Source organism: Schistocerca cancellata, chromosome 3, assembly GCF_023864275.1.
Source record: "Schistocerca cancellata isolate TAMUIC-IGC-003103 chromosome 3, iqSchCanc2.1, whole genome shotgun sequence".
Taxonomy (NCBI): Eukaryota; Metazoa; Arthropoda; class Insecta; order Orthoptera; family Acrididae; genus Schistocerca; species Schistocerca cancellata.
In genome coordinates, this window is record NC_064628.1 from 635,109,781 (window position 1) to 635,123,966 (window position 14,186).

Genomic DNA, 14,186 nt, shown 5'->3' on the forward strand with positions numbered 1-14,186 from the left:
TAACACTTATTTTTACCATAGACTGATACATATAGATTAAATATGCACCCGCTTTGCGTAAGCATGATTAAACCCATTATATATTCCTGTTAGTGCTATGGTCATTATAGGCAGTTATTGATAGACTCTGCAAGTACTGAAATAAGCCAAGCAAAATAAACTTGATTAAATGCAGATGGCTGATCAAGTTATAACTGCTCATTTTCATAACTGTATTTCCTTTATGGTCAGCCATACCACCACCAGCTGTTCGGTTCTACTGGACCACATTATGAACTGTACCTTGACAATACAATCTCTGTCAAAAAATTGTACACAGGTAAGAATTTCTTCACATTCTTCTTTGCTGCATTTCCCTATCAGAACCTGATATCTTTAGCATTACTGAACTTGCTGACGAAAACATTTTTCTGCACTATTTCACTAAATGGCTGACAAAACTGTACAGGAGAAAAGGCCAATTAGTAGTTCTCTCCCTCTCTCTCTCTTTTTGTTTTTCATAATTTCTCAGGAGAGCAGTGTACCGACCATGTCCCTCTCCATATCCACATCTCAGTGACATCTATGGGCGGAGGATGATAAGGTAGCCAGTCAGTACTGTTGGGCCTTCATGGCCCGTTTGGGCAGAGATTAGTTTAGTTCAGTGTCCAGTGGCTGGCAGTCTCAGAGATCCTCATTGTTTCACTTGACTTTGTGCGCAAAAGCTGCCATACAGTGATAATTGGTGTCCACTCAGTGCAGAATAATGCAGTGCTTTAAACTGTGAAAACAAACTTCTGCACAGCTGAAGCCTGATTTTGTAAACCATTACCTCTTTAACAGAACTGCTTGTAAGTACATTTAAATATATACACAGAAAAAAACTTAAGCAACAATTAGTGCTTGTTTTAGTTAGTTTTAAGATCACCAATGTGAATTTGCTGGGTATCTTCTGCAACACTGAAAGTATATAAGAAAAGTAGTAGGGCGCATCTATTGTAATTGCAACCAAGTTGATTTACAAAATGCATTAGAAGGAATTCTGATAGAAAAAACATAATTACACCAGGCCTCCAAAATATGAAGTGCCACCAAAAACATTCGAGAATTTCACTGTAAAAATCAGAATATTAATGTCCTCCATCACCTTCAAAGCAGTCATCTCAGGCATTCATGCAGTCATCAGAGTGTTGTTCTTATTTCTGGAAGCACCCCTGAAAGTCTGCAGGATGAAGGTTGTTCGGGCCTCATTGTGATTCCATTTGGATGTCTTCAATTGAGTCAAAACATCCCCCTTTCAACATGATTTTCATCTTCAGAAACATGCAGAAGTCACATATGGCTACATCTGGTGAGTAGGGAGGATGGGAGACCATAGCAGTGTTGTTTTTGGACACAAATTCTGTCAAAACAAGTGATACGTGCATGCTTGTGTTGCCATGGTGCACCAACCAGTCTTTCTGTTTCCACAACTGTGACAGTTTGTAGAGAATATTTTTCCTCAGTCACCTCAAAACCCCACAGTAAAACTGCCTATTGATAGAATGACCAGATGGAACAAACACCTTATGCTCTATTCCCTGAACATTGAAAAAAATGATCAGTATTGACTTCATGTTGCTGCAAATTTGTCGAGCTTTATTTTTGGCCTAGGAGAAGATGGTGTTGTTAATTCTGAAGACTGCTGCTTCATTTCAGTATCATAACCATAAACCCAAAATTCATCACCTGTTATGACTCTGGATAAGAATTTTGACACTCTTGACATTTTTGTTGCAGCTCAGTTCATATTTCGGTACTGAGGTTTCGCTGGTTGATGCTGAGAAGGCGAGGGACAAACTTCGCTGCAATTCATCTCGTGTTCAGCTCTTTGGCTAAAATCCATTGACATACACTGTATGACAGCCCAAGTTTGTTACAATCATCTTGAACTGTCTGCCTTAGGTCTTCGTTTATCGTGCCACAAAATTTCATGATCATTTCTGATGTTGATGGTCAACCAGAATGTCTGTCATCTTCTACAGATTCTTGGCCTTCCTTGAGGCACATGAACCACTGAAATATTCTTGCTTGACTCAGTGCACTCACACCAACTACCTCTGTCAGCATTTAGTAGGTTTCAGCTCCTGTTTTCTTCACCTTGGGACAGAATTTGATGCAAATCCGTAGCTCCTTCACATTACCGATTTCACAATACACAGACACACTGAAACACTTCCTGATATGCACCACTACAATTCATAAGTGTGTGCACCAAAATAACTCACAAGTGCAGGCACCAAAATGATGTGATTTTGCGCCAAAGCAGCTACAACATATACCTTGAGACACCTAGCAGTAGAATGTCATATTGCTACTTATTTGACTGGTATAACAAAATTCTCAGGTATATTGGATAGCACCTTGTACATGTTGTACCTTGAACAACCCTCCAGGACAAAATTAAGGAAATTGATACAGGAAAAATCAGGCATCTTTGCATCCTTTCTGTGGAAGTCTGTTAATTTTCGGATTACTATTCTTGTTTAGAAATTTATATACTGAAATGCTTAAATTTTGTGACATATCTTTTCAAGAACGTGGAAGACAGTTTACACATATTTCAAAATATTGTATTCAAGTGGAAGTACATTCATATTCATGTGTTAAAATGTTGGCAGTTAGTGAACTGAAAGTCTTATGAAAAAAATGAACTATATTTAAACTATTCGCTAATTCGCTAGTATGTTATTCCAACTTACTTTTCAATACACTGAGTAACAAAATTATTTGTGTATTTAATTTCCTAATACAAGATTTAGTCCAAAACAGTTATATAACATTTAATCCAAGACCATTAGCAGAAGTTAGCATGATCTTATATTATTTATTGTAAGTGACTGATGCTAATGTAGGTGGGCTTAACATTGTGCTTCCATATTTCATTGCTACCCAAAGTTATCCTGCTTTCTCGGGAAACTTCAACCACAACTATAAATTTTATACAGCAAGCAAAATGCATCCAGTCAGTTATCTTTCCACATGATTCTACATAATATACAGCCACGGATCTACTGTATTTGCAAACTGCAGCAGCCTCCACCCCCCCCTCCCCCTCGAGCATTTGAGATAGGATGTTAAATTTTTTTTTTAAAAAATTGATTTTTCAAAAATATGTTCATTTTATAGCGCACATCTTTCTGAAAAGTTTTATATATAAAACACTTAAGTTAAAGGAAATGTAAGACACGTTATTTGATAAGTGTGCCAAAGTGCAGTGCCACACCTCTTTACACAGTATTTTTCTACTGCATGTCACTGTAATTCATTCTCTGGAATTCAGACTTGTAATGGAAGCCATCAAACCTGTATTCAGGACAAACCCTCACAATTAACAGTGAGTGGGATTACTTGTAACCAGGACAATAAGAAATCTTCAGAAAATAAGTGCTCTTTATTGCTTATTAGCCAATAACTTTCTCCTTTGTGTGACATAAAAATAAATAGAGGAAACATAAAACCAGTAAAGACAAGTGACAAGCCGGACAATATGCATTTCTTCAATCCTTATGTCCCAGCATTTTTTTCTCTGGTCTTCCTACAGCCTTACACAATATGCTTTCCTTTCTGTGAAAGAATTTATTACCGCACATAAATTCATCAATCATTTTGCTACATGAAAAATCACGATGTTGTCTAATACTGAAAAAGCTGCTAATACAGAGAGTACCCAAGGCTGGGGCAGTTTCACTATTTGATTAGGTCTATTTTGTTACTGCCTGCTAGATAAAACAAAATAGGTTTTTCTTATATTGCAGCAATTATAACACACGCCAAATAAGCAGGACTGTTTTGGCACAAATGGTCATTTTTATCTATCTCATTTACATAGATAAAATAACAGAATATAATTCACCAAGTACCAATATCAGATGCCTATTAAGCTTATTACAAGCAAAATTTTTTATGTTAGGAAATAGTTTCACATTTAATTCATATGCTCCAGTTTCTCAAGCATGAGACTGAAAAGAAGTAGTACAAAATCTTAATAGAAATATGGAATCATCATATTCTTCCATATAATTTGTGTGATGTCCCCATTTAATCTCCTTTCTTGTTCTAACAAACAATCTTGTCTTCACTAATTCTGTAACTACTCCTGCCATTGTCAAAACTTATTCTCTGGTTAATTTCACTAATCCTGCCAGAACCACCAGTTCAGTTATCCCACATTTATTCTCTGGTTAGGAATTATTATGTTTTCATGCAATGAGTTTTATGCACTATTCCAAGAATAGAACTTAAGGGGCTGCTAATCAGGGTCTGTACAACTGTCCCTTAGTAGTGTAGCAATCTGGAAAAAATTTTCTGTGAAAATTTCATTTTCTTGAATACAGTGAGAACATTAACATGTAACCTTTCTTACCTGTTATTTCTGGTAGTCATTTATTTCCACTCTGGTAGTATGAATCTGTAGATTTTGCTAATAATCATAAAAATGGTGATCATTCACACACCCAGTCAACAACATAAACAAACAGTGATTGACATTCAGACAGTTGGGTTTATTCAACTTAACTCATATATCCCCACCCCCTTTTGTCTGCGGGAAATTTTTTTTGTTTCTTGATGCAATGGGGATTCCCCTGGCAGAGACATTATGTAGACTATGCACGCATTCAAAAATCAACTTATGATTCATTCAGAAATCAACTTCGAATGTGTTCAAAAATGTTCAAAAACCAATAGGGATGCATTTCAAAATCATATGACTAATTGATAGGCCAATGTGCACTGGGTGCTAGGCGCTTTGTGAAACAAGGTATTTTGATTCAAGAATATGAATTTGGCACCCCCCGAAATTGCTGCTCATGGCAGATACCACAGTTTGATCCTCCCTAGACCTGATAATATACAACGGTGAATGGTCTCCAATTTAATCACAATGTTTAGTTAACACCTGCACATTAAAATTCATAAAAGAAAACCTTAAAAGTAGCTGAAGTTAGCCCATTTTATGGTACTTTAAGTGCACTATGTCTGCCGCTTCATGCTTCCTCTATGTGATCAGTAGTAAGCTACCCTATTTTGCTGCTGTTGTTCCATCCCAGAGAGAGAGAGAGAGAGAGAGAGAGAGAGAGAGAGAGAGAGAGAGAGAGAGAAAGAGAGAGAGAGATATGAGAGTGACAATCTGAAGTAGACTAGCACATTTTGCCAGATGTTCGCTTAGAAAGCACATCAACCTTATCTTTTATTTTATGAATATAACAGAGGGAAACATTCCGCATGGGAAAAATATATCTAAAAACAAAGATGATGTGACTTACCAAACGAAAGCGCTGGCATGTCGGTAGACACACAAACAAACACAAACATACACACAAAATTCAAGCTTTTGCAACCAACGGTTGCTTCGTCAGGAAAGAGGGAAGGAGAGGGAAAGACGAAAGGATGTGGGTTTCAAGGGAGAGGGTAAGGAGTCATTCCAATCCCGGGATGGATATGTGTGTGTGTGTGCGAGTGTATACCTGTCCTTTTTTCCCCCTAAGGTAAGTCTTTCCACTCCCGGGATTGGAATGACTCCTTACCCTCTCCCTTAAAGCTTGAATTTTGTGTGTATGTTTGTGTTGGTTTGTGTGTCTATCGACATGCCAGTGCTTTCGTTTGGTAAGTCACATCATCTTTGTTTTTATCTTTTATTTTTATTTATTTCGCCTCCAAGCGTATTGGATGTTACTGATGTTAACAGTCTGTACACATTGAGTAATAAATAAGGGTACATATAATAATAAAGAAAATGGTTAAACCATGTAGATGTGCATGCAATCATATAAAGATTATAGGTTAAAATTTTAGATCTCCCTTTGCACAATCAAACATTCTTCTGTGGTGTAGGAAGCCTTGTTTTTAAGCCAATTTAGCAGAATATTTCTAAATGATTTTAAAGAGATAGTGTGTGTTTCTGGCAGCAGTGCACTGAACACTTTTACTCCAAGGTATGTGCAGCTGATGTGAGTCTTGTTAGTCTTGTAAAGGATTGAGCAATCTTTTCTTTGTGACGTGTATTGTGACAATGAAATGATTGCCTTAATCTGTAGCTCTCGTGGTTTCCTTTTGTGTGAACTAGGCAGCTAAGGATAAATAATGATGGGACTGTCAAGGCACACTTTTTTTTATTTTAAAAATACCCACTACAATTTTTCTACAACATAAAAACTCGTTTTGACCCAGTGGAATTGCATCAAAGCAGTACGAACTATGTTATGTAGTTGTCAAAAAATTCATAATATGAGCTGAGCATCATGTTTTCACTCATGCATGATCTTAAGTTTATGTAACAGGTATATGACTCTTGATAATTTAGTGTATATGGAATCTGCATGGAGGTCCAAGTTAATTTGGAATCCAAGGCACACTAAGAAGTTTAACCAACAAACAATCACTGTTGGTATTGCATAAACTAAAAATTACATTTTTGGTTTTATTTTCATTTACAGTTAATTTACTGTCTTTGAACCTGGTATTAGAAATTGTTAGTTTGGCTTTGCTTTGTTCCATTAGATCCTCTATGTCATTTTCAGTTGCAATGAAAGTGACATCATCAGCATACAGAAAAGATTTAGAAGGCATGATACTAGATAGGTCACTAATTCGGATTATAAACAATAAGCAGAACCCTGAGGCATGCACCTTCTGCTTCCTACTGTTAAGATACTTTTCTATAAGGGCGAGTCCTGTATCTCGAATACCACAGCACCTCAGTTTATCTTTTAGAATTTAGTGACTCACAGAGTCAAATGCCTTCCTTAGGTCGATTAGTAGGGCATCAACATATGATTTTACTTCAAAGGCACTGAGTATTGTCAAAAAAAGATTTCAACAGCTTTCAACGTAGCTGAATTTTGCCTGAATTCAGACTGACAAGGGGACCATCAGAAGTGTAAATAACGGATTTTGATGAGTCTTGGATCTGTTGTAGAGGGACATGCCCTGAGTATGAGGCTATCTGCTTTTTAGCAATGGGCCTGGTTTTTGAGAAAATTGATTTAAAAGTTCACTGCGCACCGTAATAAGCGGAACGTTAGCCATGTTCCAACCAAGTGACTGTGGTGCAGCGATTAAGGTCTACAGCTACCACACTAGAGTCACCGTGTATGGGTCCTTTCCACGTTTTGCAAATCACGTTGGTGTGGAATGTTGAAAACTAGGACGTTGGTATATGTCACCAGGCTCAAACATTTCTTCAATTCCCATGTGGCTACAGACGTTTTGTTCTTATAAACATCATTTGAGCCTTTGATGAGTATAACAAAATCACTGGAAGACAGATCACCTATTTTTGAGTTTCTTAAGTTCATTAATTTCTGTAAATGATGCACCAAACTTGATGAACACCGCTGCACACATATTTTAAGTTTTAATTATGAGGGAAGAAATTCTGTGACCATGACTGTCACCAAGGATGATTACTTTCCTTTGTATGTCTGGTTTTAGGTTAGACTGGGATTCAAGTACATTGGCGCAGTTTTGCTGACCACATTCACCTTTGTTTTCTTATCTGTCTGTTATTTGGAACAAGTCGAACTATCACATGGAAATTTTAGTGTGTTCAGTTCTTTTTACTTCTTTAGTTGCCCACAAAATTTTTATTACTCTCACACTTTTTATGGTTTTCCACTTTCTTGCAGTTTGCATTACTTACCATATTTTACAGGCTATAAGATGCTATGGGCTATAAGAGGCAGCGTTTTTTAAAAAAATAACATTTTTTTACCATTTTTCTTATTGTATTACAAAGCCAGGCTCAAAAAAAATCTTACTTCATAAAACTGAACTGATCTTTAAAATCACTGTAAATCGTCATCTGAACTTTCTTCTTTCTCTTCTTTTTCTTCCTCTTCCTCTTCATTGTCATTGTGTCCTCTTCATATATAAGATGGTCTTCACTGCCATCAAGAGCATTTCTTATGCCACACTTCTTGAAAGATTTAACAAAAATGTCTTCTCTCACTCTAGATCATGACCATTTTATCTTCTGACACACTTGTCTGATTGTAGGTCATTTTAAAGCTCCCTTTGGAGTGAGTTCATGTCTGGTTTCATCCATCATCCATTTGTTCCATTCCACTCTCACATACATTTTAAATGATTTATTTACTGGGGCATCAAGAGGTTGCAATTGTGAGGTAAGTCCTGCCAGAATAACAGCAAGCCCTGCATTTCCCTGCCTCAATTTGTCTTTCACAGAATTTTTCAAGTGACTACTAAACTGATCCATCACAAGAAGAGAACTCTTCTTCACTAAAGCACCTTTCCTTCTCTTCCACACTCTGTTAACCCATAATGTCATACCATCCTCATCCATCCAACCCTTGTCATGCATGTAAACAACACCACCTGGCAGTATTTCATAATGTTTTGGCATTGTTACACATTTGAAAATGATCACTGGATTAAGTTAGCACAACATGAAAGGACAACAGTGTAGTGCATTTTTTCATGTCAACTTGTATTTAGAGTTACCAGTTTTAGCACCTTTCATGGCAACAGTTCTGTTGCTTGGCACATCAAATTTCAAGAAGAGTTTCATCATATTCGCTCTTTGGCTTAGTACCACACTGGTTTTCCTTAGATGTTGAATAATAAAGTGATAGAAAGATAGTATTTTCTCTTTATACTCTTGTGATATTTTCTGAGATATTATGGTTTTGGTTTGCATGCCAAGTGCACGACGCATTTTTATTATTAGATTACAAAACCAGGCTTAAAAAATCTTAGTTCATGAAATTGAACTGATATTTAAAATCCCTGTTTATGAAACCTGTAGCACAAACCAGCTCCACCCTTAGTTACCACAAGATACCCCAAGTGAAATTCCTTGACATTTCCCTGATTTCCAGACAAGTTTTAGCATTTTTCCCTGACAAATTTTGAGATATCAAGGGTAAGTAAAGACATAAAATGACAAAAAATGTAAGGACTTCTGTTTTTCTAAAGATGTGAGCAAAAATCTTAAGTACTTACACCAACGTCTTTTGTAATGAACTGTTTTTTGATGGAGAAAGCATGCCAAATGGTATATATGTTTCATTAATACAACTGATGTTTCACTTCAACAAAATAAAACACAAAACTTCCTGGCAAATTAAAATTGTGTGCTGGACCAAGACTCGAACTCGGGACCTTTGCCTTTCGCAGGCAAGTGCTCTACCATCTGAGCTATGCAAGCATGACTCACACCCTATGTAGCTCAGATGGAAGAGCAAGATCCATACATTGGTATCTGTTTTAAGCCCATAAACATGTCGAGTTTTGTGCCTATGAACTACGATTTGTGTACAGCATTGGTTTTCTGTTATCATTTGACGAAAACTGCTGCAGAATTGCATCAGATGCTTGGCAAACATACTCTTGAAAAAACACAGTGTTTCAAGTGGTTCAAAAAATTCGAAAGTGATGATTTTGACGTGAAAAGTGAAGAGTGTGGGAAACCACCAAAAACGTTCATAGACAACGAATTGCAGGCCTGACTGGATGAAGATGTTTCTCAAACTCAACAGAAACTCATGGAATAATTGAATGTGATGCAGAAAGCTGTTTCTCTTCAGTATAAAGCTATGGGAAAGATGCAGAAATTGGGAAAATGGGTTCCACATGAACTGAATGAAAGGCAGCAAACAAATTGAAAGACCACTTGTGAAACAATGCTTGCCAGATACAAAAGCAAGTTGTTTCTGCATTGAATAGTGACAGGTGATAAAAATGGATATATTTTGAGAATCCTAAGTGTCGTAAATCATGGGTGAATCCACGCAAACCATCGACATCCACTGCAAAACCAAATCACTTTGGAAAAAAGACAATGCTCTATGTTTGGTGGGATCAGAAGGGTGTCATCTATTATGAGCTGCTAAAACCTATGAAACCATTAACACTGAATGCTACCATCAGCAAATGATCAATTTAAATACAGTATTATGTAAAAAATGACCGGAATATGGAAAAAGGCAGCACAAACTCATATTGCTCCATGATAATGCCACACAACAAAATGGATCAGGGAAACAATCAAGGTATTCAGTTGGGAAATGCTAGGGCATGCGGCTTATCCTCCAGACTTGGCTCCATCCAGTTATCATCTATTTGCTTCACCAGGACATGCACTCGCTGAACAATGCAGCGATTCATATGAAAATGTGCAAAAATGGCTCACTGACTGGTTTACTTCAAAAGAAGAACTCTTTTTTTTCCCCTCCATAATATTATGAGAAGGAAGGTTGCTACTTACCATATAGCTATATGGTGAGTAGCAACTTTCCTTCCCATAATATTATTAGATTCCTTCCTAGATTTTCCATTGTTTTTTTGGCATGGCATTCATAGCCTGCTGGACGGATGGGAGAAATGTATAAGTAGCAAGTCATCGGCATATACATAGTGTGCATCACTAAAATGCATTTATATTTGTTATTACTGCTTACCTGATTTTCTCCCCTCCAGGTTCATTTCTAAGGCATTTAACTGAACCCACTAAACCATTTGATATCTTGTCTTCTGAAATCAGAAGTATATCATGTTCTTCACTTGCAATACACTGCTTTAGGTCATCCACCCACAAAAACTGGTCATCACTTGCAATGGTTAGTGTCTTCAATTTTGGTCTTGTGGTTTCCTACAACAAAAAAAAAGACAACAAATACGTCTTACCAAGCATGAATGCATACATTTGTAGAAATAACCATCTATGCCAAAAGTAACCAAAAAGTATACTAAACTAAATCCAAAAATTCAAATTTTTGGGTGAATATATTTCTCCTGCCAGTAACTTGGGCTGCTCATACATGCATGTACTTTAATCATGTACTTGTTAAGCCAGTCAAACAAATAAAGCAAGTGCATATGAAATAAGAAAATATTGGCATAGTAACTGAACAACTGAATTGCCATATTACATATATTTATCTCCTGTACCAATGACATAAGTACATTGCTAATTTTCAGAGAACAATTCTGAATTAATTATTGGAAGATGAAATACTTTACACACATCTTATTATTGCACATGCATTTGGTGAACACTTACCTGAAGCACTACCACAGAACTTAGTGTACTGAGTAAAAAAGTCTCAAAGGTTAGTGAACTACACACAACTTTTACGGTCTGCTAAAGAACTAGTGTAACTGATTTCCTGGTCGTTGCAAAGTGGTGGTGGTGGTGGTGGGTGGGGGAGGGGGGAGGTGGGTGGGGGGGGCGTGTCTTTATGAATAGAATAATGGTGAGGAATATTACATAGGTGTCTATATGGCTCTGTACAAGCCATAATTTCTATATTCTTATCTTCATGGTCCTTATGCAAAATGTACTCTGGCCGCAGCAGAATCATTCTGCAGACAACTTCAAATGCCAGTTTGCTAAATTTTCTTAATAGTGCTTCACAAGAAGAACATCATTTCTCCTCCAGAGACTCCCATCTGAGTTCATGAAGCATCTCTGCAATACTCGCCTGATGATCAAACCTGTTGTTGTTGTTGTTGTTGTTGTTGTTGTGGTCTTCAGTCCTGAGACTGGTTTGACGCAACTCTCCTGCTACCTTATCCTGTGCAAGCTTCTTCATCTTCCAGTACTTACTGCAACCTACATCCTTCTGAATCTGCTTAGTGTATTCATCTCTTGGTCTCCCTCTATGATTTTTACCCTCCACGCTGCCCTCCAATGCTAAATATGTGATCCCTTGATGCCTCAGAACATGTCCTACCAACTGGTCCCTTCTTCTTGTCAAGTTGTGTTACAACCCCTCTTCCCCCCAATTCTATTCAATACCTCCTCATTAGTTATGTGATCTACCCATCTAATCTTCAGCATTCTCCTGTAGCACCACATTTCAAAAGCTTCTATTCTCTTCTTGTCCAAACTATGTATCATCCATGTTTCACTTCCATACATGGCTACACTCCATACAAATACTTTCAGGAACGACTTCCTGACACTTAAATCTATACTCGATGTTAACAAATTTCTCTTCTTCAGAAACGCTTTCCTTGTCATTGCCAGTCTCCATTTAATACCCTCTCTACTTCGACCATCATCAGTAATTTTGCTCCCCAAATAGCAAAACTCCTTTACTACTTTAAGTATCTCATTTCCTAATCTAATTTACTCAGCATCACCCAACTTAATTCGGCTACATTCCATTATCCTCATTTTGCTTTTGTTGATGTTCATCTTATATCGTCCTTTCAAGACACTCTCCATTCCATTCAACTGCTCTTCCAAGTCCTTTGCTGTCTCTGACAGAATTAAAACGTCATCGGCGAACCTCGAAGTTTTTATTTCTTCTGCATGGATTTTAATATCTACTCCGAATTTTTCTTTTTTTTCCTTTACTACTTGTCAATATACAGATTTAATAACATCGGGGACAGGCTACAACCCTGTCTCACTCCCTTCCCAACCGCTGCTTCCCTTTCATGCCTTTCGACCTTATAACTGCCATCTGGTTTCTGTACAAATTGTAAATAGCTTTTCGCTCCCTGTATTTTACCCCTGCCACCTTTAGAATTTGAAAGAGATTATGCCAGTCAACATTGTCAGAAGCTTTCTCTAAGTCTACAAATGCTAGAAATGTAGGTTTGCCTTTCCTTAATCTATTTTCTAAGATAAGTGTTGTAGGGTCAGTATTGCCTCACATGTTCCAACATTTCTACGGAATCCAAACTGATCTTCCCCGAGGTCGGCTTCTACCAGTTTTTCCATTCATCTGTAAAGAATTTGCGTTAGTATTTTGCAGCTGTGACTTATTAAACTGATAGTTTGGTAATTTTCACATCTGTCAAATCCTGCTTTCTTTGGGATTGGAATTATTATATTCTTCTTGAAGTCTGGGGGTATTTCGCCTGTCTCATACATCTTGCTCACTAGATGGTAGAGTTTTGTCAGGACTGTCTCGCCCAAGGCCATCAGTAGTTCCAATGAAATGTTGTTGTCTACTCCTGAGGCCTTGTTTCGACTCAGGTCTTTCAGTGCTCTGCCAAACTCTTCCCGTAGTATCGTATTTCCCATTTCATCTCCATCTACATCTTCCATTTCCATAATATTGTCCTCAAGTATATCGCCCTTGTATAGACCCTCTATATACTCCTTCCCCCTAGTCAGATAAGCCTCTACATTCTTACATTTGTCCTCTAGCCATCCCTGCTTAGCCATTTTGCACTTCCTGTCGATCTCATTTTTGAGACGTTTGTATTCCTTTTTACCTGCTTTATTTACTGCGTTTTTGTATTTTCTCCTTTCATCAATTAAATTCTATATTTCTTCTGTTACCCAAGGATTTCTACTAGCCCTCGTCATTTTACCTACTTGATCCTCTGCTGCCTTCACTACTTCATCCCTCAGAGCTACCCATTCTTCTTCTATTGTATTTCTTTCTCCCATTCCTGTCAATTGTTCCCTTATGCTCTCCCTGAAACTCTGTACAACCTCTGGTTCTTTCAATTTATCCAGGTTCCATCTCCTTAAATTCCCACCTATTTGCAGTTTCTTCACTTTTAATCTACTGTTCATAACCAATAGATTGTGGTCAGGGTCCACATCTGCCCCTGGGAATGTCTTACAATTTAATACCTGGTTCCTAAATCTCTGTCTTACCATTACATAATCCATCTGATACCTTCTAGTATCTCCAGGATTCTTCCATGTATACAACCTTCTTTTATGATTCTTGAACCAAGTGTTAGCTATGATTAAGTTATGCTCTGTGCAAAATTCTACCAGACGGCTTCCTCTTTCATGTCTCTCCCCCAATCCATATTCACCCACTATGTTTCCTTCTCTCCCTTTTCCTACTCTCAAATTCCAGTCACCCATGACTATTAAATTTTCGTCTCCCTTCACTACCGGAATAATTTCCATCATCTGCAGAGCTAGTTGGCATATAAACTTGTACTACTGTAGTAGGCATGGGCTTCGTGTCTATCTTGGCCACAGTAATGCGTTCACTATGCTGTTTGTAGTAGCTCTCCCGCACTCCTATTTTTTTATTCATTATTAAACCTACTCCTGCATTACCCCTATTTGATTTAGTATTTATAACCCTGTATTCACCTGACCAAAAGTCTTGTTCCTCTTGCCACCGAACTTCACTAATTCCCACTATATCTAACTTTAATCTATCCATTTCCCTTTTTAAATTTTCTAACCTACCTACCCGATTAAGGGATCTGACATTCCA

At 37.5% G+C, this 14,186-nt stretch overlaps 1 protein-coding gene across 1 annotated transcript in view; it reads right to left on the reverse strand.

Annotated features, from left to right (window-relative positions):
• Positions 1–14,186, reverse strand: part of LOC126175574 (fatty acid synthase-like) — a 186,678-nt gene that overhangs the window by 144,062 nt on the left and 28,430 nt on the right. The window contains exon 3 of the mRNA XM_049922432.1: positions 10,440–10,630. Within this exon, the coding sequence (XP_049778389.1) occupies positions 10,440–10,630 (191 nt within the window). The remainder of the gene's footprint in view (positions 1–10,439; positions 10,631–14,186) is intronic.